Raw genomic sequence first — 25337 nt, 5'->3', positions numbered from 1 at the left:
TCGAAAGTTAAGGCATAATCATCTCTATAACGATCATATTAAAGTCCTTCAAAAGTCCTTTGTGATCTCTATTACAGCTTACGTCAACAGTGACAGCTGGTGAATTCGTTCAGAAAATGTATGCGTCTATCAAATCCCTTAAGCAAGCTTTAATCAAACATTTTTGACGGAAAACAAAAAACAAAAAAAATACCGCCGCGCTAAATAGATCTTTCTCCTATTTTAAAGTCGGTTAAAACAGAGCTGTAATAAGTATTTTTTTTCTCAAAAATGACCGTAAAAGTTGACATTAAGTATATTCTTCACATATCCAGTAATGAGTTCCTTCGGAGATGTATTATTATGGCTGAACTCCTTCTCTCAGGTCAGGGTTACCGGTCTAGTTAACACAAAGGCTCATTAAAAATATCAAAAATCATGAATTTGATACCTACCACGCGACGTTTGTTGGAGACGTTAGCCACTACATAATATGCATTGTACCTATAGGTAATCTTTTTTGTTCTCACATGTACAATCAGCAGCAGAAGTGGATAAGCGTAATCGCTTATATGTTCACTTCAGCAGGGCTACTACGAAATTCGTATCGTACCGCCCCGCTGACACTTGTATTATTTAATACGGGAGTGAGAGGGACGGTACGATACGAACTTCGAGTTTTGAGTTTCGTAGTAGCCCTGCTGGTGTTGTTGCTTTACGGAGGTCAATATTAATTTAAGGGGAGAAGCAAGATTAGTTTAGATTATAATCTTTGAAGTTGGTTAAAAAGAAAATACATACTTGTTGATTTATGTAAAAGGTAACATTTTATTCATGTCTTACACTTAGTACTTCTTATAAAACTAAACACTGAGCTCTATTATACATAACACAATTAAATCTTTATCATTTAATTTTAAACACATCCCAATTCCTATAGTAACAGTTAGTTGATATTAAGATTTTTCTATTATGGTAAACAAAATGAGTGAAATACTGAGTCGTCCATTGCGTTTAATTCATTTTCACTACATTTTGAATGTGAAAAGTCCATAAAGGTCAATCGGGATTATTCAATACCATAAAAACAACTCAACGTAGGTAGATAACTGCGAATGTTTGTATGATACTACAAATTGTGGCATGCTCATGTGCGTATATAGGGGGGGGCGTGCCCACCCCAGTATGTTAGACTACTGATTTGATATTCTATAATACTGATATCTTCACACAAAAATCTAGGCCAGGACACACCTGTCAAATAACCCTAGATACGCCAATGGACATGCTTTTTGTTCAAAAAAATATTTTTTGTGCGAAAGCTTAGTCGATTATGGCATCTTAATAATTATAATAAATCAAAAATCATAGTCAGTTTTGAACATGAAACTACCGTGAGACTCACTCATATTAAATGTTATTATAACGGATAACTCACGTCTTAAACCGAGTTTAGCTCGACATGTTTCGGGCTATTTCGTAGCCCTTCCTCTCCGGAGCACTCGAACCGGCGGCTGCCGCAACACGCACACTACGCGCCACCGCTCTGCTCGCACGACAAAGCGTCGGTGTCGTGCGTGAAAGAGCCCGAAACATGTCGAGCTAAACTCGGTTTAAGACGTGAGTTATCCGTTATAATAACATTTAGGTAATATCATAGTCAGTCTATAAATATTCGTAAAAAAAAAAACAATTACAGGCAGATCAGGATCGTAGATCCAAAGCTATTAGAATTACAGCCTGTTGCTTGTCCTGCCCTCCCCTTTTCTTATTGCACGCCGCTAAATGGTTTTTTTTTAATATCGCTAGATGGCGTTAGTATTGTGAGGTCCGTTTGTCGTTTCAGTCTTGCTTGCGATTGGCTCATTTAGTTATTTAAACAATGAGGGCTGTCGCGTATGAATTCGCCGCTAGAGGCGCTAGTGTAGCGTGAGGTCTCCGAAATGTCAAATCTCATAGTTTTTGGGTTAGCTACGCGGGTTTATTTATAATTAGAATAATTTTGTGAATATTTTGCAATATCTGAAATTAATTATGGCAAATATGCGTTCCGGGTCAATGAATGTCTGTGTTTTGTTTGAGACAGTTTTGTCTTTCGGAAACCTTTGTCCTCCCTTTTTTCCGAAAAAAACGGGGACTATGGAACACTGTGGCATGCTCGATATTTTTATGGTACGGTTTTAAGGTGTATTAAATATGATTTTAATCTAAACTTTGCTTTCACGCCCGTAATAACAGACTTTGAAAGCCACACTTTAAAACCTCACGCAACAGTGCGCCATCTAGTGAGACAAAAAACGATAGCCCTCATTACAAATTTACAACCATAACGCAAATGTCAAACGGACTTCACGATACTAGCGCCATCTAGCGATATTTCGCCTGTCAAAAAACCCTAATTAAAAGCAAGGCCAGCGAGAAGACATAATTACGATGTTTCAAACAACGATGAAGTATCTTGTCTCATTGACTTTGATTAAGTATTGCCAATACACAATGGATTAGCTGCGACTTCGTTTAAAAAGGGCACTAAACAGGCTAATTTTAAAGTTAAGTAGAAAAGAATAGCAACCATAAGCAGCATTCCGGAACACCTCCATACCATATTATTACATAAAACAAAAATCATTTTATATTCATCATTATACACCGTGTTTTTTTATTTATATCCGTTAACTTCGGCAGACGACTCAGTTCATTGATATGAATGAACTGCCTGATAATTCACTTTTTCGCCAAATTGAAAAACATTTTTTTTTAATAAAAATCTTTTTTTCTTGCATATAAATAGTTTCACATTCATTGTTAATTGTTAAATTGTAAAATAAACAAATTTGACACATTGACGTGACACAAGACCTTTATGCTGTTTTACTGCTAATAATTAATTATCTTAACACTTGATTATCTTTTAAACAGTAAGAGTTAGGCCACTAGTGTCTTAGAGAAATTAACTTCATTTGACCTGTAGATTGTCCCCTTAAAGTTAACGGATATCAAAAATAACACGGTGTATAAATAGTACATGAAAATTGCATTACTGAGATTCTGTGATTTGGCTTGAATAGAGAAATTAAGTATAGACGTATTATTGATTTTACTAACTAAACAATAGATCTATGTTTAGAATTTTCAAGAGTGCTTTTAAACTCAATTCTGGGTTCCACTGCAGTCATGACGTCATAACTCATTAACCATACGGGAATCGGTTTACACTAAAAGCCTAAGTTACTAGCCAGGAATTGAATTGTCTAACGAATATTATTGTGCGAAGGTTCACCTGGCATGGAAACCTAACGTCAATGGTGTTTGACCTTATCTACATGAATTTTGGCCACAGCTAGAATAGGTACATTATTTGATGATACGTAACATATAACATACAAATATGTATACTTGTGCAAAATTTGAATGAATTAACATAAAAAAAACGTAAAGCAAAATCTTATCTCTATACATCTAAACCTAAGTAATACTAATACTTGCATTTTGATATCTTAAATACTAACATTTTATTCAGTAAATATCTAACATCAATTTTCTATGAAACTGCAACTCTTTATAAATTAACACCCGGACAAATACCATCCAGATAAAATATTGAGTGTTTGATGAGTTATAATTTCTTCGCAAATACAAATTGACACGAATTACATATTTCTGGCCTGGAGGTCCCCAATCGAAGAAAAGGGACTGCTCCCAGGAATAATGCCACTTCCTACATTAGGAACAATTAGCTGCAACCAAGTTGGATTACAATGGGGACAGCTTTCGGTAACGAAGTAATTACCATTTCTGAATAACATTTGTATGCTCTAATATACATTTCATTAATGTTCAACAAAAAAATATATTTTTTGTTAAATTAACGAATTCAAAAAATATATGTACACGTCCGCTAATGCTAATGGCGTCGCTCGAATAGGGACCTCAAGAATGTAAAATACATAATAATATAATATATCAAAACTGAGCAAAAGTATTAGTTTCTATTAACATTTCCCGATATTCTCCATATCTTACAATAAAAAGCAGAATACCATGGATCAGGGGGCACGGCAGTGCCCCCGCCAAGTCGAGCAAAACAAAACAAAAGGCATGACCGTACCATACTTTTCTCGAAGCCATTCAGGCTATTTTCAACATCCTGTATTATTATATTCTCCAAAATTAAACCATACTTAGCTAACATAACAGTCATGCGTGATTAACATAAATACTCATGTTGAATTTACTAAGCAACACATTCTTATTAGTGTTCAAGCTAAGCTCGTTTCCACATTATATTGTCGTATGTGAATTTTATGTGATAATTATTGTCACATTGTTGATTCCTAATTTTTGCAATTTGATAGAATAAAATATTTACATAGTGTAAAACTGTAATATATTATACAATTCTTTAAAGAGATTAAAAACAAACCAGAGCGAATAAAAATTAAAGTAGTGATTGGATCAACAGGTATTATGTATTAAGTACAATTCTTTCTGAAAAAAATACTCTCAAAAGTTGCTAAAAAGTACGTATTAAACCTTTATCTAAATCTTTAGATTTATACATTCAGTCATTGTCACAAGCTAAATTTGTCGTTATACTATTTTTTTTGTCAATTTTATTGTGCGCGTTTTCGCATTCGTCGTGTAATACGACAGTAGTAGCGCTAATACTGGAGGGACTGTGCGAATGTGTGAGATTTGTACGATTGCTATCAGCCAAATGTTCCAGTTCGTGACTCTCCAAATTAGGAATTCCCGAACAAATAGAACTAACCCTAGACACAGTCTTCCTATCTTCCGACGGAAATTCCTTAGAGGAATTGCGACCTACAATTAAAAATAATGAACAAAGAAAGAACGTAGCATAAATCCAGCTTACAGACATAATCAATGCTAAGAAAGTTCCAATTTGGGAGTAAGGAAGCAGATTTGATCCCAGTAAAAATATCCCAGCAAATCCAGTGGTGAGAGCAGCAGCCGCAGTTGGACCGGCTGACGTGGATAGCGCGTATTTTACCCTCGAAGCTTTGACACCACTAGCGTTCGTGTAACTGAGCGCGTAGTGCAGACTGAAGTCCACGGCTAGTCCAGCTGACGTCGATATCGCAACGCTTTCTAAAATATTTAATTTCCAGCCACTAAGTACTAGAATAGCTATTGTGCCGGTACAAGAGAATATCATAGCAGTTAGTGCGCACATGCTTATGACAAAACTCAGAGTAGCTGGTATGAGAACAACAAACCCCAAAGAAGCAGATATCAAAAGAGCCATCACAGTTCCGCTGGCTAGCGTACGCTGAAGATCATAAAATTGGAAATCTGATAGAAACCAACCGCCTTTCATACCAGCTGGCGCTGACTTTAACTCATTTTCAGTCCAATTCTCAACGTGAAGAAAAAAATTGTTCATTGCCACATAGGACATTGAATATGGTACGACACTCTCGAACTCCACAACTAGAGACGCTACTGTAGGGGGTCTAGCACTCCTTAAAAATTTAGGCCCAGCTACGCCAGGCATAAAAAGTTCCCGTGGAGTCTGATATAACGATTCCATGGCTTTAATGATACAAAATTCGAACACTTCTTTTTTGTAGGGAAATCGGGATAAGTTACAACAGGGCGTCCTATCTATTTTGTCAATATTATCAATACATCGTCTATTCATATAATTTTTAAAGCTTTCAATAAAACAGTTCGGAAGAAGAGGTCCCAGTGTCAGCTGATAGAACCGCTGGGCTTTGATCTTTTGACAAAATTCCAGTAACCAAATTTGTGATTTTGGATCAGATACAGAAAATGTATCATCGAAAATTAGTGTTCCTTTGGAACTTGGATTCATGTGGTTGCTATTATCAATAGCTTTCACTCCCCATATCCACCGGAGGGGCATTTTGCTTCCTGTTCCAATGTCTTTACCAAATCTTTCAAACAAAAATTTATCACTATAACTCATATCATATTGTTCAAAGGGATGAGATGTTTGGAATAGTTGAAATTGTTTAGAGTCTGGGAGTTGTAACCCTGGAGTATAAAATACGACGATAATGCTATAAATACCAATAGCACCTAATACGATAACAAACACTATGTGCAATTTCATGACACAAGTAATAATAAACCTATTTAGTACTACTCTTGTGTCATCCCAAATCTCATTTAATGACTTGTGCAGCATTTCTAGAATATTTGTTTTGTTTTTGCATAATTTTACATCTAATATAAATACTGATATTGGCAACCAGCTAACCATTAGGAAAAAGTTGACTAGAATTGCTGTGCCAGCAAATACGCTGAAACAGTTGATGGCAGGAATGTAACTCACATAAGATGCGAAAAATGCTACAGCAGTTGTCAGGGTAGTAATGAATATTGTAACAACAGAATGTTTCAGAGTTTCTTCTAGAATTTGAACCATTATTGTTTCACCTGCGCTTGACACATTCTTTATATCACCCAGACCGCTGTCTTGACTAGCTACATTATCTCGTATGAGTTGTTTACTGACCATTTTCCACACCTTAACATAAAGAAAAGCATCATCAGCGCCAATTCCTATCACAACTACTATCACTAATAAATTCATAAATGGGAAAAACTCTAAATTGAACACATATACATACAAGAAGTATGCTATTCCGAGAGAGTAAGTTATAGCTGTAAACAGCAAGATTGTCAATATGAGAGATTTTGTGTAAATCCATACACACAAGAATACAAAAATGGCACCCAAGCCCACCAACCAAGTGTCTTGTATCACCCATAAATCGAAAAGAGTATTCTTAAGTCCAAAATCTATGGCAGGTATCAAAAGATTATCATGAGACAAATTTGAACTCTGCAGTTTTTCATAATATGGCATTACAGTGCTACTTCTAGGCAGCGGAAGAAAGATCATTACATTTTTAACAATATTTTGAGAATATTTCGGTGGGGCAAAAGCATCAGAATCTATAAGATAGAACAACATGTTGTAAACTGCATCATATTGAGAACAATACTTGGGTACTTTACATCGGTCCAGCTCACATGAAGACATTAATGAAAAGTTATGAAAATAAGCAGCACATTTTTCTAAGATCACAGTAGTCTTATTAACATCTTCTCTAGTTAAGTTTTCACAAGACTTTTTACCAGAGATTAAAGCTATATAGTTTGGCACACTCCATACCGGACAGCAGAGGTCCTCAGCACTGACTGGCCTTTGGCACAATTTGAAGTACTCCGCAGCCCCCAATTCAATAAGCCCCAACTGCCATTTGCACATTTTTTCAACATTTTCAAATGCAAGTAAAGAAGAGTTATCAATGCTGGTTACAACAAGGTGGGCATGGTCAGCTAAAGGTGCTCCGCAGCTTCCAAATGCATAATTGTGGTGGATGGGAGTGTCGGGCTCGCGCTGCATCTCCTTGAGAGTGTCCCACTGCTGCTTGATGTGCTCTCTCAAAAAAACATCATTTTCTCCTTCAAAGCTCACATTTTTTCCATAGCCCCAGTGCACATGATCACTGGACACATTGGACTCAGGTGAATTATAAAAAGTTTTCTTAGTGCCAGTGTTGCTGTATATATCTTTCTCTTTCTTTTTCCTATGTCCATATTTGGGTCTTTTTTTATTTTGCTTCTTTCTGCTGTGATAGGTGAAATTCATGCGTATTTGCTCTTCAATCTCTTTAGGGTTGACTGCGAGCCGCCGGGACGGTCGGGTTTCGTCAATCAGGTTTTCCCACGCGATGAAGCGATGCGCCAGGGATGTTCCGCGCGTCTCGAACCCTATCAGAGGGTCGGAGAACGTCGGCAGCGGATGACATACTAATGGGATTACTGTGAGGATAGTGGAAACCACACTTATTAAAAATAGAAACAGATAGGAGTGGCGAACAATAAACCTGGCGTAAGCAGACCACATCGCGATGCCTTTTCAGGCTTCATAGTTTTTCTTCTATTACATTTCCTATCGTTAGTGCAACACATGACCAACAATCTGAAGCCGGTGGATACTGTGTACGCGTTGTATTGAGTCACATTATGATTGGGGAAAATCCAAACAAATATTTCAACAGAGAGAAGGAATAAATTGTACAAATATTCCACAACAATCACATCACATCACATCAGACGAACGAATCACATCACAATTAAACTCAAACAAATCAATCACTGACAATCACATACTACTAAGAGTGCTGACAATCACCTACACAAACACACACACAAACAAAGAAGTCACCCAGTTCACCCACCACCCACCCACAACCTACAGCTGCACACAAGCAATACGTTCCACAGACAAAGTAAGGGAATAAAACTTTTTTTTAAGATTCTTTTACACGCTTTTCTAATATTTGACGTTTGCACGTGAATATAGCTGTTTTGGACCACTGTGAATCTCTGTGGATCACAAGAAATTAATTAACGTGTAGCAACACTCTTGTTGTCTCTGACATCTTGTGATCACAAGACTTCTTTCCACTAGTTTTCTGTCAAGGCAAAAATTGGGCGAGTAAAAGCCGTCCCTGTTGGGATTCGTGTGTAAAATTGCTCCAATTTAGTGAAAAATACCATCAAGATGAGGTACTTCTTAAGTTATCTGTTCGGGCTCATCGTAGTCATCGTGATTCCCATATTCTCGATGTACTACTTATTGAACGGGAAGGGTGAGCAAATCAGCTTTGGATGGTTCTTGGAGAATACGTCGCCCTACATGTGGGCGACGCTCGGCATCGCCTTTGCCGTATCGTTCTCGGTGGTGGGCGCCGCTATGGGCATCCACACCACAGGCACCAGCATCGTCGGTGGAGGTGTGAAGGCACCCCGCATCAAAACCAAAAACTTGATCTCCGTTATTTTCTGCGAGGCCGTCGCCATCTACGGTCTGATCACTGCCATTGTGCTGTCTGGTATGCTGGAGCAGTACCCTGAGCCCCTGATTGACCCAATCATCAAGAGCCAGAACTTCATGGCCGGCTATGTCATGTTTGGTGCTGGCTTAGCCGTGGGGCTCGTCAACCTGTTCTGTGGTATTGCTGTGGGAATTGTTGGATCTGGTGCTGCCCTCGCTGATGCAGCCAATGCAGCTCTCTTCGTAAAGATCCTCATTGTAGAAATTTTCGGATCAGCCATTGGTTTATTCGGTCTAATTGTTGGTATATACATGACATCAAAAGTCAAAATGGGTGCTGCTTAAGAAGACATAAAAAACTTGAAAATAAGTGTGAGTACTAATGTAATTACTGTAACTTTTATAATTGTAATCTGTTAAATATGTTCAGAACTCCTATATTGTACTAGTGTAGTGCAAAACAATAATTTACTTTTGAGCATTTTATATGTGAGCTTCGGAAGCTCTCTTAGTTTGTAATGATTAATGCTGTAATAAATTGTCATGCTGGTTCACATTTCTACTATTGTTTTATTTTATTTTCAGTACAATCAGCACTGGACCACTCCAGCCTTGACCTAGAGCTATTAATATATCGAGTTTGAAACAGACAGTGCTGAGAAAAGTATTCAATAATGGTAAATTAAGCTTGAAGTTTCATTACTACTGCAGTGTTTTATTTATTACTATAGCCATTTGGTTTGATGACTAAGTACTGTATAAACTTGTTAAATAGTAATCAATTGCTGTATAACTTATCTGATCTTAGCACTCTTCTATAAATGTCATACTTCTAAATAGAAAATCATAATTCTTCTGTTGCATTTTGTGCTAAGGTGTAGATATCTGTTAGACTGTTTTGTGGATAGTTTCAGAATTTTGTTTTGGAGTGTTTTTTGACAACTTAACGTTAGACTTTGAGTAACATCACTGACTCTGAGTGACTGGATAAACATTGTAACAAAAATTAAGATGTGCTATTACAGGGGTCACCAATTAGTTTCCTCATTGGTCCAGTTTTTAAAATAAAATCATCATCATGGTCGCTTGTAAAATTGACGTCAACTCAGACGATTAAAGCGAGGGATACATTATATTAACTATGTCTCAGTAATACAATACAAGTTACCGTGTGCTTAAGGTCCGCACAAATAGATTGGCAGTCCGGTTGCGGACCGCGGTCCGCCATTTGGTGACCCCTGTGCATTATGAAAGACGATATTAGTGCTTATGTTTTTTTATGACTATTACTTGAATGATTGTGAAGCTAGCAGGAACAGTTAAGATCAAAGTACTTTATAAATATGTTTCAGAAATTCACTTCAATGTTGCATCTAGTCACTTTGTTAAAGGCTTAAACATTCCATGATCCTTGTTCAACTTGATGACTGATTGGTTATCTGAAAGCCCAGCTGATGTAGTGTATTCAACTAATTGGAGTATATTTCACAATATTTAAGGTTGTTTTCCATTCACTTTGTTAAATATTAAAATGTATTTCAATATAATGTGTGAGATTATCATATTAGATGTAACTAAAGTTTTTAGGAGTTTCATATACCTTCCTATTTGTCATTATCAACAAAATGTATTTTCTTAATAATATTGAGATAGGGTAATCAACTACTGCTTAAAATCATGTCACATAGTGGAAAAAAACCTTATAATATGAGAATTAGTTGTTCCAATACAGTTAAATTTTAGTTAAAGTATGAATTAACTCATACTTCAATTATATTGTAAATAATATGTTTTATTTTCCTTTTCTCTTGAACACATGTATTTATTGTACCTTATCTTGTACATTTGTATCCCATTGCAGTTAACTATAGGATTGCAGTTAATGCCATAGATGTATTAAAAATTCAATTTTGTTTGATAACATAAGGCACAATATCGCTTACCCCGTTTCGAAATTAAGCGATACGAAAGTATTATATCAGTCTTAAGCAACATTTACCTACTGATGTAATTCTAAGTTAAAATATTTTATTTGTGCAAATGTAGATATTATGTATGTTGATGAATAAATAGATAAAAGTTGTTGTTCATTGTTATTAATGGTAAATTCTTCAAGATGTTCTGTTTTGTCAGTTGCTATTTTATGAATCTCATTTGAAATTTTCAGACAGAAATTATGCCTACACCAAATATATCCTTGTAACTGGGTCAGTCTAGTCTAGACCATAGATCAGAGGTTCCCAAACTTATTTCGTATAACGCTCACTTTAAAATCAGTTATTTTGCAGCCCCCCCCCCTTTTTACCATTTTTCTGGGCCCCTTACCGCCTCCCTCTAGGCCTCCAGCACCCACAAGGGAGCGTTATCGCCCACTTTGGGAAAGACTGCTATAGATGATGATGACTATCCAAGCCAGCCTCATGTCGATTAGTTTACTTAACAATTATTACCAGCGACTTCGTAATGGACGATTTCGTTTCGCTATCTCACGGGAACATTGCAGCTTTTCAGGATAATGAGTAGGTACCTACTTTATGTGCCAAGTTGCACCCAAAGCCGTCGAGCTCTTATTACCCGACTGCGAAGAAGGAGGGTTATTTTATTACGTGATTGGGTAACAAACAAAAAACATTTAAGTAAAGTTTTCTAATTTATATGTGTATATATTTGTGGGGAATACGCCATTCTTCTGTAGATTATGATAAAAGAAAGAACAAACTTTACCAGGGCGCCACTTTCTTAGTAAAAATCAAGTGCAAAGATATATCGACACGGTCAAAAATACAAAAATGTGTATATACGTCCTTAATGTTAAGTGCATAAAGTCGTGTATACATAATTATTGTAACTGGGCGTGTCGATATCTTTGCACTTGATTACCCGTTACCGGTTAAAGAAGTCCCGTCCGGTTACTGGAGAAGAGTAGCACGCGACAGAACCGAATGGAAAAGGTTGGAGGAGGCCTATGCCAATAGGCATGCTGAATGAACTACGAGACATTCTTTAATCAGTTTTTATAAATTTATTATTTTTATTTTCTCATGCTTGTGGTTCAGAATAAAGGGCTTTATTATTATTATTACCCGTTACCGGTTAGATTATTGATGTAGTGCTCACTCAACATTCGGGCGGTGGCGCGACGATGCCAGACAGTAGACATTGCTGCCCCTTGTGACTTGTTGTGACTCATTTAGCAATGTAAATAAAGAACATCGTGATTTGTGACGTCACCGAAACGGTACAAGTTGGTGCGTTTAATTCGTGTTCTGTGGAACTAAGTTCTTCTTTCTGCCGCTATAGTATGCGAAGCGCTGTAGTCGCTACTTACGAAGCACCAAAAGGGCGCTTAAAACATTCTAAATTACCTACCTGCATGAATTTCAAAAGATCATTTCGAGCATGTTAAGCAAAGTTGACTTGTCTATGACCTCAGGTATAAAAAAACAGCTTATTATAGCAAATTAAAATCCACGGCTGGCTACGTTAAAAGATGTACTACACACAATTTCAGGTTAGTACCAAGAACTATTTTGGTTCATTATTTTGATCGATCGTGTTAGTGATAGTGATAAAAAGGTATTGAAGTCACGTGAGAAGATATTTGAAGGTTGCTTTGATTATGCCAGCCTCTAGATCATGAAACTGCCGGTTTCGTACTTCCAGCGCCCTGGGCGAGATTTCCACGGCGCCCCAAACTTTTAAGAATTTTCTAGAAAGTATAGGCTTCGCTCAATGAGTGAGAGGATAAAAGGGGCGCAGGCTCAGGCGGCCCTTTAAGTCCGGCGCCCTGGGCGGTCGCCCCACCGCGCCCTACCCTAACGCCGCTACTAAAATCTGTCCAAAATAGCGAACTGAAAAGTAAACTTTTAAAAAGATTACCATACCGAAGGGTACGGCCAGATAGTTCACCTTTACCTACTACTTAGTACTTACCTCTAAATGAGAAAGTGAAAAAAAAAAAACAAAAACAGTGGCGCCACTGTCTACACGGAAGAGGTAGTATGCGGGGCGATACAAAACTATTTTTTATTTTGAACCATACTCTGTTTAATTTAAGGTTTGAATTAACGGCCAAATTGTAACACGGTAATTATTTCAAACACAAATGGACTAAAAATACATAAAATGTAATAACATTTATTAGCGATATTTATTATGTTTTTACTAGGTATCGTTAGTAACAAAATTTGAAATAGTTTCTTTGTTTATTTTAAAAATGTGTACAAATTTTACTGTTCAGTTTTAAATGTTAAAACAAATGGATGTATATGTACCTACGCTAATTATACTCGTATTTTCCTCTACTCGTACTGTACCTACAGTCAAGAGCAAAGATATCGACACGGCTAAAGTTGCAAAAATATGTAACTATACACGGCCTTATGTTATAGTCCATCAAGTCGTGTATACATATTTTTGCAACTTTGGCCGTGTCGATATCTTTGCTGTACGTACTAGAGAATGTCAACGATACCTGCCAAATCGGTGTTATGGGTCAAATATTAGTAGAAATAAAGTAACATATCTTTAGCAATAAAATATTTTATTTTCATATAAAACAATTTTATTCGGATGCAATTTTGTACCTCTTTATAATTGCTTGTGTAAACTACGTGTAGGAGTAGTACAGAACTAGATATCACAAAACTGGAATGTATGAAGTCGAACAGATTTGAAAACAGTTATGGTACAAAAAGATCCAGAAGCATTTTCGAACTTATTTTCTACCACATAAAGCATTAATGGTCATGAGGGAGGTAGGGAAAATGTGCCCACTTGAGAGTTAGCTATTGCAAGACGCTTTAGTTACCTCCACGCAAATAGGTACCTAATTTGAGATAGTTTTTTTACTATTACTTGTTTTATATCATTGGTTTCGTACCTGAGCGCTTACGAAATTATTGAACTGGGGCAACAGAACATTTGGTTCCTCTTGCTTAGCACCCTCCCCTGACATTTATAACAAATGAGGCACACAGACCACAGAAGATCGAAGTCTATGCTCCAGTAGAAAGCAAGAGCTTTGGGCTAGGTTAATTAATAAAAAAACGCTGCTATACTTATACAGTACAAGCTAATAAAAATACCTAGGTACCTACACTCATCATCATCATCATCCCAGCCTATATACGTCCCACTGCTGGGCACAGGCCTCCTCTCAGATCAAGAGGGCTTGGGCCAAAGTTCCCACGCTGGCCCAGTGCGGATTGGGAACTTCGCACGCACCATTGAATCGCTTCGCAGGTTTGTGCAGGTTTCCTCACGATGTTTTCCTTCACCGGAAAGCTCGAGGTAAATTTCAAATGTAATTCCGCACATGAATTTCGAAAAACTCAGAGGTGCGAGCCGAGGTTCGAACCCATGACCCTCTGCTTGAGAGGCTTGGTCAAACCACTAGGCCACCACGGCTTCTATTTCATTTTGCTTTATGCATGTTTTTTCAACGTAGCTTACCATTCTGCCTAAGATCTTATCTAAATTTAAGCTAGAGGTAGGTTAATTAGTTCATTACTATTCCGCAACTCTCAAATGGGCCTGTCCTTGAAACGATACACAAGTAATAGGCAGGTAGGTACACGCTAAGTTTCCTAAAAGTCGATTCGATCCAGATCTACACGGAACACAGTGCACTACAAACTTATCATTATTTATATGGCAATAATACATTAGAAAATACCTAAATAAAGCTTTTCTCAACATTTCACCATTTCTAATAAAATGCTACAAAGTGTAAAAATCTATTTATTATTTACACAAAATAGGTGGACTCTTCGTAAAACGTTCCGATGCACACAACACTATATTTACATCAAATTCAAATGCATATCTACCTATCATACTAATTCATTTAAAACTCACCAAATTTGACTTCTACACAAGTTACATTAGACTCTCTAAATTACTTAGCAATAGCAATGCACGAACTAAAAATAAAAGCCTACATTAATAGTTTTGGTTTCTTATACAAAAATACATTATTTGTGTTTTAAATTGCATACTTATTTTAAACATTACCACAAAAACTTAGACAGCCGGTCACCATGTGTTTAACACATACCAGTTAAAAGAAACTGAAATTTTAGGCATGCCTAAGGCGTGCTTAAGTTTTTTTGTGGTAAGGCCAAGATAGTTTTAAGTTAGCATAGCTCGCGTTATAAACTGAGTAACTACAAAACTTGTCTAGGTGGCGCCACAGCTCCTTAAAAGTAGAGAAAAACTTTTTAACTTTTCAGGGGCAACTTATTAGTACGGTCTAATATTTTGCTAAATCCAAGAAATAACTATTTACATAACTTTGGATGTACTTGTCTCTTACCTTTTCTAACGCAACCTTTACCAAAATACCTACACAATAATTTATTTTACTATTTACTACAACAAACTCTTAGTAGTTTAGTGAGTTGATATAAATATTTTGCACAATTCCCGTTAAACCACTTAAGGAGCGCAATTTTATACTTAGTGAAGAGCAAAATTCACTAGCTACGTACAGGAGACGTTCCATTTGAGTATTTAATAATAAATGTTCGAGTATTTGTAATGAATACTAACTTAATATAAATTATTGTGACATCGAAATAAATAGTTAGTCTACACTATGGCAGTGGTACCTATTGATAGTTCGACAGTCTTTACAGAAATTAAAACTAGTTGCGTACCTACATAAGACAATTATGATAATTTCATTAATAAACTAATTGAGATTCATTGGAAATCTTGTACTATAGTGATGTCTTTAAACTCTAGTTTCGGCGTCGTCTTCAGTAGTAGATTTCCTGAAAAATAAAGCATTGAAAACATAGAATTAGATAAACTTAAGATTTACCTTAGGGAGGCGTTACAATCCGTCTTTATCGTGTGATACGAAAATTTACTAATAAAATAATTAGGCATGTCCTCCAACTAAATAAGTTAAGTATTAGTTAGAAATTTAATTTTGAATACAAACTACATTTCCGTACCAAATTTCAAGTCTATACCATTAACAGTCGAGGAGTTATCCATTTTAAGTCAATCCGACCCTGAAAGTGGGTCAAATTCAACTCGGAAGATTTGACCCGTATATAGAACACATTGCAAGTTAAATAAAAGCTTGTATAACCTAACCTAACCAACAATAAAAGTTGGAAAACCCCCGACTTTGTCACTTCAAAGTTCAATATCTCAAAAACGGCTAAACCGACACACATAGCGGTCAAACTTATAACACCCCTCTAAAAAGAGCGGGGGTTTTGCGTCGGGGGTTAAAAATACGTGTAGTCACAGAAGCAACTGATTTAAGTACGTGGACATGGACATTACCGATCCAGATTTTCGTAACACACGGGAAACGGCGGTTGAAACGCTTCCGAGCCTCACCAAGTATAGTAATTATTGGTATGATTATGAGTAAACTTAAAAGCATTTTCCATTAAATATCTAACGAAAATATTTATCTACACACAGACATTATTAGTTAGGTACACGATTTTAAGGTTTAGTACCGTACCACTAATTCTATTACCAGTTACATTGATAGAACTAGGTATGTAAGATAAAAGGTATAGGTAAATAACGTTCCATTTGGTGAAGATAACTAGTGTTGGTACATAAATTAAGAAAAAAAAAAGAAAGTTATAGGTAATAGAATATCGAATCTTCACCAGCTGCACACAAAGGGGCTTAAGGCTGGGAAGGCTTAAGGGCATGATGTGTATCTAGTGTGATTAAGGTAGACGTGATCTTTGAGTGCAGGTTTGGGAACTATCGCACATTGTACCTGGCCGTTAAGTATTGATAAAATTAGTAGCCTAAGATCCCATCGTAAAATTCTGAACTTATCTGTTTTTGATCGAAGGTTAATTTAAATAATAGATGGGGTCGTAGATATAGGTATAATATAACAAAGGATTGCGTAACAAAATCTTGCTATTTTTTAATTATAATATAAAAAGTACTTGCAGTTAGATTTTGCTAGGAAATTCTGGGGTGTTGTATGACTTATATTTCAGTCGAATAACAAGTAGCTAGTACCTACAGAATTTTACATTGAGATCTTATTAGCAATTCTGGCCCAAACAATAGTGATTTTTTGAAAATTCCCTGTACTTGGTCGGAAGCTACTTTTACCTGCATGGTTATTACTAAGTGTGATTATACTATCAGTGATGTAGCTTGCCTTAGGACGGGCGCTGCAATGTATCAAAATGTACTGACTTTATACCTACTACGAAGTTTAATAACCGAATTAAGTATCGGGCTGTCCCGCTCATTTAATATGAAAGTGGCAGGGAATTTCCATAAAGAACTGGGAACTGATTTTCTTAAATCGCTTCACTCGAAAATGTCATTTGAAAGTGGTAAAAATGGATTTTACTACAAAACTATAACTTCCATAAAATGTTTGACTAGGTAAGGTAGTTGTTAAGATTAATTCATCATCATCATCTCGGCCTATACGTCCCTCTGCAGGGCACAAGCCTCCTTTTGAAATAAGAGGGCTTAAGCCGCAGTGTCCTCGCGAGCCCAGTGAATTTCTCGCAGATGAGTGCAGATTTCCTCAAGATGTTTTCCTTCACCATAAAGCTCATGGTAACTTTAAATTAAATTACGTAATTAACTTTCTGCTACTTGACTCCTACTTCAAATTCAGTTAACAAATTTCACTAGGTACGCTTGAATGGTATTTTCGACTGATGTGATTTCAAAAATCGATCCCCTGAATATAAATCTTAAATAGCATGCATATAAAAAGTGTTTACCTCTTCCCTAAGATGAGGGATGATTTCGCGCGCGGCAACACCACCGTTAGTAAAGCAAAAGATGATTTACAATGAGTGTTTCTCATACAACCGCCACCATCTAGCAACAATTCATTATTATGACGCCATTCGTAAACCAAGCACGAGTCTTATTGCTGAAATCGTATCGTAGATATAAAAGGCCAAATAAACTCTCAATCTTTAACCCGAACTTACTTTTTAACAATATACAGGTAAGGTTCTTTGACTGTAGCTACAGAAGTTTCACTTCACCGACGGAGTTTAGTCATGAAAATTTGCTACAACACACAAGGTAATAGGTTCATTCGGCGATGACTCAGGATTAGTTTGGATTGAAAGAATCCCACCGGGGCGTGAAGCGATAGCCTCTGCATATTACACCCTTGGCTATATTAGGTTCAAGGTTCTTCATTGACTTGTCTCTAACTCAATACCTACTAGCACTATTAGCTTCTCGCACTACGCAGGTACACTAGGGAGGTAGTTGCTGATTATTATTAGTATTAAATGTAAAATTATTTATATAACATGAATGTAATATTGATTACAATTTAATTATTTCCTATTTTTTTATTGTATAATTATTTAATTTCATAAGTAAAAATTTGTATGCTGAAAGGCAAGACATGAAGGACAGGACATAAAATTATTGTACCTACATCTATATATTCAATTTAATAATTGTATATAGGAACTCATGTTTGACAAATAAATTATCTTTATCTTTAGTATATTTGGCCTTTTCATAAAATATAAAAAAATATAGTCGGTATTTTCAAATCCAAGAGTAAACCTACTTAGATTTGGAATTATTTAACTATTATCGAACCAATTTACCGACAGCGAAAAAGACGTGTGCTAGGTGTATAAAATATCTTTAGTTGTCCTGAGTACTAAATTTCTTTATGTTTTGATACATTTTGTATTATTAAACAAAAAAAAACACGGAAAACTGGACATTGCACACTGTCACCCAGCTTGTATTGTTGAGTGAAAGAAAATTTAAAATATGGAAAGAAGTCAGAGTGCTAAATGTCCAAAAGTGGGGAAATTCAGTGAATATGATGTAGATGACACATCTACCACAATGGAGATTTTTTTGCTTGATGATTAACATGCAACAATAAACTTCATGCTAAATATAAGTTATAATTGCGACTAAAATTAAAACTCACTCGCTGGTTTCCCCCATGCTTGCTAAGGGCGCTCCCATTGGCTGTTGACCTTCACCTAATAAAAAAAAAGTTTTAATCCAAAAATAGTCCGGTTCGAAGGATTAAAAATAACAATAACTTACTATAGGTAGGTGTGCTAAAAAAAACTAAATAATTTTGTGTATAAACACTGCAAATAAACGGTGGCTAGGTTTTACCTGGGTGCGCTAGATCGTTACGGACCGGCGGCGGCTGCGGCGGTCGCAAGCTTGAGTGATCTTCCTCAGCTGAGGCAAAGCAAAACAACGGGTCAAAAGCTAGTTTACACTCTGGAATGCTCAAGCTAATCGGATAGGGGTTAAAGCTGGCGTGGATGGAATAGACACTCAAAAAAAAAGAACAAAAATATACAGCTAGGGCTAGATGATTCTTCCGCAATTTTTGGTTTGAAGTTGAGTCGACCGTAAAACGAGATGATTATTTAACATCTCACTTCATGACATGCTCTGAGCGCTACATTTTATTTATTTAATTTTATTTGACTGGATGGCAAACGAGCAAGTGGCTCTCCTGGTGGTAAGAGATCACCACCGCCCATAAACATCTGCAACACCAGGGGTATTGCAGATGCGTTGCCAATCTAGAGGCCTAAGATGGGATACCTCAAGTGCCAGTAATTTCACCGGCTGTCTTGCACTGCTGCTTCTCGGCAGGATTAGCGAGCAAGATGGTGGTAGCAATCCGGGCGGACCTTGCACAAGGTCCTACCACCTGCAACATTTATCTTTTCTCGACGCGATTTAGCGCATTTAATTTTATATAAATATCCAGTAACTAGGTATTCGTTGAAAAAAAAAAGAATGAAAGAAGTAAGTAGGTACCACACGAAACATCCTAATATCAAAATAAAATCAACAACACTCGAAGTACCCTAAAACACTCCACTCATACTTATCTACATATCTAATCTAATCACTTCAGACTAACCTGTGTACGGGAACAAGTATTTATCGTGCGGATGGTGCTTATCTGATCCCTCCGACATCCTGTCATTGTATTCCCCATAATCCATCTTCCTTTGGTAATCATTCTTGAGCATCGTGGCTATCCCAGAGTCCCTGAAGTCCCTAGGGGGGTAACCATCATGCTCTCTAGTCGTAACTCCTGAATCCCTGAAGTCTCTCGAACCGTAGACATTTGTGTCTGTGTTGAGGTATTTAGTTGGGCTATAGCCGTAGTCGGATGTTCTTGATGATAAGTAGGTTTTGGAACCGTAGGGGTTTCCGGGTAGTCTGTACATTGTGGGGGATATTGGGTAGTTCGGGTCGTAGGGGACTTGTTTTTCTGTGTCTGTTGGTAGGACGCCATACATCAACTCATCTTCCATAACTCCATATCTGTATAATTTAAAAATAAGGCTAGTTATTATTTGTACAAAGGTCATTGCAAGAGAGCGTGATGCCTGTTGGGTGTTCATTACTTAATGACATTCAATTGTGTGGAATATGTTCAGTTTCATTTCTCTATTATAAACGGCTGGGCGTATTTGAATGAAATTTATTATCAGGATGGTATCAGGTATGTTCATTAAGCAACATAAATGTAGATCACGGTTTTATTCTTGTGAATTCTTATGGTAATTTAGTAACGATAGTGATACCGGAAAATTGAATTCAACTGCCGAATCTAATGATTTACGCCAGCAAAAGGCTGGCAATCTATAAGTGTCACCTGTTGTCTAGCGGCAGCCTGGACGCATCCACACTAGCAACGTAAGTATCGTGAACATTCTCCAGTATCGAGGGCTTCATGCGTCGCCGGCTCATCTGGTACACATCTGACGTCAGGTCAGGAACCGGCAAAGGGTTGGGAGACGGCGAAGCGAGGTGCGGGTTGCCTTCCGTATCTGAGCCCGTCTCTTGGGACCAGCGGCCTATTTCTGGACGGTTGGATTCTGTGAAACAATGAGGGTTGTATTACAACATGAACATGCAAAGAAATGAGACAAATTTTAAAACGCTTGAGAAAACATACATCTACTCGTAAATAAAGTTGTTTATGATTGAAAAATGTTTCGATCATGTATTTCTCATTAGGGAAATATCGTGGCAAAAGCTACATATTATCTAAATTCTACATCTGATATTAGATGAACGAATGATTTTGATTTTAACTAACCTTCTCTTATGTGCGACGGCCATCTTGGAGAAATGCCCAGTGGCGCTCCTTCCGTGATATTTGGTAGATAGCTTCCTCCATTATTGCTTGGAGTTCTGTCTCCTGTTAACAAAAGACCAAAACTTTATTTCCTTATAGTTTAAAAAGGAATAGCCAGCAGTCCAGAAAGCATGCAGTGGTGAGTCCTGAATTTAATGGGGTTAAAACACAAGGAGTTTTAGCAGATGATTGGGCTAGTCTGGCGGAACACTCCCGTACAAGGTTTGTCATCGAAAATTTTTATTCATAGATAATGCATGTAGTCACGCCTTTGAACATTGACCAATCTATGAAAACATTTGTCAACTACAATAAAAAAATCCTGAAACACGTTTACTGGGGTGTTCAGTCAACCTAACCTAACTCAAGCACCTGCACAAATTTTGTATTTATTTTAGTTTAAGATACTTATAGCCCGCCCCACGGCACGAAAGTGTAGCGATGACTGTATAATTAACCAAAGTACGAAATAAAGTATCGTGGGGTACTAAGCGATGCGCGGGCGAGTACATAAACTTGAGTTTTGATAAAAATATCTGAAAACTTTGCCGTTAAAAATAGAGTCGTGTTCAGATATTTTTGATCAAATTTTTACTCACAAGTTTATGAACTCGACTGTACACTAGGCAAACGTTAGGTAGCACTATTTGGCATGCGCGACTGTCCCACGCGCAGAATCCCTCAATTTTAACGCTCAACGCTATAGTTCGTCGTATATTCGTCCATTAGTCTGTTTCTTCAATGCCCTTTTGCCCATTTACAGAGAATAAGCGACTCACTGGTTGCGGAGGGCGGGTGGCTGGAGCGGCGAGTGCTGGTTTCGTCGTCGTCGGAGGAGTGGCTGGAGGCGAGGTCGAGGCTGCGCGCGCTGCCGTCGCTGTCGCTGTCGGTGCCCTCTGCGGGCTCTCCCGCGACCGTCGGCTCGGTCTTGCGACGGCGGCGGCGACTCTCATCTATTAAAAATAATACAATACTAGCTATTACCCACGACTCAGTCCGCGTTGAATTAGTTTTCCAGGATAAAAACTGTCCTAAGCAAGAAATAATATCGGGGCAGGCCTCGGGATTCATTAACTATTTGTATACCGAATTTAATCAAAATCAGTTCAGCGGTTTAGATGTGATGAGGTAACAAACAAACAGAATTACAAACTTTCGCATTTATAATATTAGTGGGATTTTAATTAGCTGTCTGTCGTCTATCGCTATCCACTCCACAAGTCTGGATTTTAAGCTATTTGTGTGCCTAATTTAGCATGGTGAGTAGGTATACTAAGGGGCTGTTTCACCATCCGTTGATTAGTGTTAACCGACGGTTAAATGTGATGCCGTCTCCGTCTATTCGAACAAAACAAATAGAGACGGCATCACACCTAACCGCCAGTTAACACTAATCAATGGATGGTGAAACAGCCCATAAATAGCTGTAGCTAAAGTAGAGAGCTGCGTACTGCGGGAACTTTGCAGATTCCCGGAATAAAGGCAAGTAACCTGTGTTGGACATAGTGTGGCTGTCTATTAGTAAAATGCCTAGTTAAAAAAGTTGAGGTACACAGCCACACTGATAAAAAAAACCTATTAATACTAGCAAGATTAGTCAATCCTAGATGCTGAAGATGTTATGCCAAGCTGAGATTGACATTTTACAATCTACATAAGCTTTTTAGTACAATATAAAATGTACCATCTCTCCTGGTGTGTAGGGATGAGTCGAATCCTCTAAGATACGCAGGCATGTCGCTGGCACTTGTGTTGTAGTTGGATGTCGACGTACTGGTATGACGAAGTTGGCCATCGCTACGGCTAGAAAAAAATAATGCCATCAGCTTAGTCACATATGTACCAGCTCCGCCTTACTTCAAGATGCAAAAGAATATTAGTTAATCTCGCGTTATGACGTATATTTAGAAGCTACAGAGCTTGTACCCTTACATTGGTAGAAAATTCTTGACTGGTCTTTGAAAAACATTTCGTCGCCAATTTTAGTAGGTAAGCCCAATGTGGCGCAACTAACCTGTAAGGACTCGAACTAGTTTTCGTCGTAGACCTAGATGTAGTTGAAGACGCTGATATACCGATGTTCCTCAACTGCCGGCCAGGCTCGGTACCGCTGTGGTATGCCAATGCAGACCTAGAAGCATTATTAAGTTAGACCGATTACCTAGAAAATAATGGTGACATTTAAAAGCATTACTTTTAACCAGAGGCCGTATTACCTAACATTTCTGACGCTTGCGATCGCATGTTTTGTATGCGAAATCTGTCATTTGATTGCGATCGCGAGCATCAGAAACGATAGGCAATACGGCCTCTTGATTTATATTTGTTTGACATGTCGTGACATGATGCGTTAAAGAATATAGCTAGCTTTATTTTAAGTGAGCTTGCCTGTTGCCTGATAGATTTTGAGCGCTGCTGCTGACAATAATAGAAGTATCAGCCAACGGCACCTTCTTGCCCATACACCGGAGCATAGTTCTGTAATAAAATTAAACAAAATATGACTGGGACGCACAAATTACAAAGAATGGGTGATATTATTGTCTCTAGCTGATAAGACTTCACGTTATTATATTCTGCATTGAGAAAGATCTAGAAGAAAATCCAGAAAGCGGTGAAAGGATCTGAGGTGGGGCGGTAAGGAGCGTGAAAAAATTTTTCTCGGGCACTCGCTCTGGCGATTGCTGGCCCAATATCTCTCGAGGTTCGCGTATTCCGGACCCTCCCTTTTTGGCGTGGGAGCCTCGGCCCCGGTTTGGCGGTTGGTGGGTGTCCTGGTGTCAACTCGATCTTCCGGGGCATCCGCTGAGCGTTAAGGAGGGAATACCGGTAGGTTTTTAATGGATAAGCCATCCCCCTAACTTGTTTTGCTTACGTCCTACATAATTCCCCACGGCGCGGGCATTTTCCTACCGTATTTGTGCTGTCTCAACTAGGCAGGGGTTTATAGCCAGAGTATCTTCACAATAAAACACTGATTTGTTATAACGCACTACAAGACATCCACTCGCCACGACGCCTCGGTATCAAGTGCTGCTAGCGGATGTTTTTGACAAGTTTTGAATCGTATCGCTTACTTTTGCATCAAACGGCTACCGGTTCTTCAATCTTTTATCTCTATTTTTGTCTACCGAATTAGGAAAAAAATTAATACTTTATTTTGCATGATTTTTTTTAACCATTGTTTAAAAAAACACTTATTTCGTTGACGTGAAAGATCTAACATATACTTACGACATCTACATTATTTGAGTTCGTCTTTGACGTCTCTAAAAACGTCTCAAGGGTTTTCATTTGAAACTAATTAACACAAAAGTTAAGGCCAGAAAACCAGTTTTTTGGCCTAAAATTGTTCAACTTTGATGCCAGATATCTCGAAGACAATGAACTTTGAAGTAAATATGGGATACTATATTGATTAAAGCCGTTGTTGTTAATATAATAAGCTACAAAAAATAAATAGAAAACCAAGGAATTCTGATCGAAGGTCATTGGGGCATGGGATCCCCTTAAAAAAAAGAGGCGAGGCGACAGCCGACTAAGGCACAGTACACAATGAAGATGGGTGTGTCCCCCCTGAACCGTCCTAACTTCGGAACGTCATTGAGTTGTGAGTAACTGACCGTGTGAGGTTGTCCCTAACGCGCACGTTGAGCGCGGTGTGTCCGAGCGCGGCGGCGGCTGCGTGCAGCGCGACGGCGGCTGCGAGCGCGGCGCTGAGCGCGTCGCGGCGCGCGCCCGCCTCGCTGCCCAGAACCAGCGCCGCCGCCCACGCCAGGCACAGCAGCGGCAGGCACACCACGCTCACGAACAGGACTATCCTGTATCAAAGAATAACGCTCAGCATCTAGCGGTTACGCACTACATCCGATCCGAATCCGTGAAAATAGAGTAGGTATGTAGAATTATTTGTATGGTAGTTTACGCACTAGATGGGAGAGAAATCGGATGACAGAACTATACGAAGTTCTACGACCAGCTGCTCCGGATTGTATTTTCACGGATTCGTATCGGACGTACCTAGTGCGTAACCGCTCTTATTCTAGGTAGAAAAAACAGAATCAGTAGATCTGTGACCGACATAAAGGGCCCCATATACGGTATGATTCGTCTGTACGATCAATCTCATGAAAATTGTGACGAGTGATCGTAAAGTCGATTGTCGATTCATCGTTACGATATCTGATTGCATAGGATTTTGTTGCGATCTCCGACATCGTCTTCGATGAAGTAAATCGTTAATGATCTTGACTCTATCGATTCGTCGTTTCGATCGGTCTGAAGCGACGGATCGTACAGACGAATCGTACCGTGTATGGGGACCTTAAGCCGTGATTAAATAAGTTTGCCATTGCACTGTACAGCGACATCTAGTGGAATATAAAG

At 38.0% G+C, this 25337-nt stretch overlaps 3 protein-coding genes across 7 annotated transcripts; 1 reads left to right on the top strand and 2 right to left on the bottom strand.

Annotated features, from left to right (window-relative positions):
• Positions 1 to 780: 780 nt before the first annotated feature.
• disp (RND transporter family member dispatched) lies at positions 781 to 8221 on the bottom strand. The gene has a single exon (XM_074095594.1). The coding sequence runs from the start codon at positions 7883 to 7885 to the stop codon at positions 4541 to 4543; it is 3345 nt and encodes a 1114-aa protein (XP_073951695.1). The 5' UTR covers positions 7886 to 8221; the 3' UTR covers positions 781 to 4540.
• Positions 8222 to 8348: 127 nt separating this feature from the next.
• VhaPPA1-1 (Vacuolar H[+] ATPase PPA1 subunit 1) lies at positions 8349 to 10902 on the top strand. The gene is made up of 2 exons (XM_074095595.1): positions 8349 to 9190; positions 9404 to 10902. Exon 1 carries the CDS (start codon positions 8546 to 8548, stop codon positions 9161 to 9163), a length of 618 nt encoding a protein of 205 aa, XP_073951696.1. The 5' UTR covers positions 8349 to 8545; the 3' UTR covers positions 9164 to 9190; positions 9404 to 10902.
• A 2442-nt stretch (positions 10903 to 13344) lies between these two features.
• On the bottom strand, positions 13345 to 24769 carry LOC141433519 (protocadherin-like wing polarity protein stan). 5 transcript variants are annotated; one of them, XM_074095587.1, is made up of 12 exons: positions 24575 to 24769; positions 23340 to 23429; positions 22966 to 23082; positions 22636 to 22754; positions 21731 to 21904; positions 20913 to 21014; positions 20466 to 20688; positions 19722 to 20131; positions 18953 to 19021; positions 18756 to 18810; positions 17560 to 17603; positions 13345 to 15594 (listed from the first exon to the last, which is right to left on the bottom strand). In XM_074095587.1, exons 2-11 carry the CDS (start codon positions 23423 to 23425, stop codon positions 17567 to 17569), a joined length of 1392 nt encoding a protein of 463 aa, XP_073951688.1. In that variant the 5' UTR covers positions 23426 to 23429; positions 24575 to 24769; the 3' UTR covers positions 13345 to 15594; positions 17560 to 17566. The 5 variants fall into 5 exon arrangements, 3 of the variants coding, with proteins under 3 accessions (XP_073951688.1, XP_073951687.1, XP_073951689.1); XR_012451932.1 differs by having other exon boundaries at positions 15540 to 15594; positions 17560 to 17659; XM_074095586.1 differs by lacking the exon at positions 17560 to 17603.
• Positions 24770 to 25337: the final 568 nt, after the last annotated feature.

The sequence above is a fragment of the Choristoneura fumiferana genome, chromosome 12, assembly GCF_025370935.1.
Source record: "Choristoneura fumiferana chromosome 12, NRCan_CFum_1, whole genome shotgun sequence".
Lineage (NCBI taxonomy): Eukaryota > Metazoa > Arthropoda > Insecta > Lepidoptera > Tortricidae > Choristoneura > Choristoneura fumiferana.
Note: the sequence above shows the minus strand (reverse complement) of the source record. Positions and strands in the feature narration are given on the sequence as shown.

Bases quoted from the DNA above. Each gene is read 5' to 3' on its own strand.
- disp (XM_074095594.1), bottom strand. From the start codon at position 7,885: ATGTGGTCTGCTTACGCCAGGTTTATTGTTCGCCACTCCTATCTGTTT.
- LOC141433519 (XM_074095586.1), bottom strand. From the start codon at position 23,425: ATGCTCCGGTGTATGGGCAAGAAGGTGCCGTTGGCTGATACTTCTATT. The intron at 21,015-21,730 runs GTGAGTCGCTTA...TTTTGTTAACAG, and splicing joins CCACCCGCCCTCCGCAACCA to GAGACAGAACTCCAAGCAAT. The intron at 19,022-19,721 runs GTTAGTCTGAAG...GCTTTGCCTCAG, and splicing joins ATACTTGTTCCCGTACACAG to CTGAGGAAGATCACTCAAGC.
- VhaPPA1-1 (XM_074095595.1), top strand. From the start codon at position 8,546: ATGAGGTACTTCTTAAGTTATCTGTTCGGGCTCATCGTAGTCATCGTG.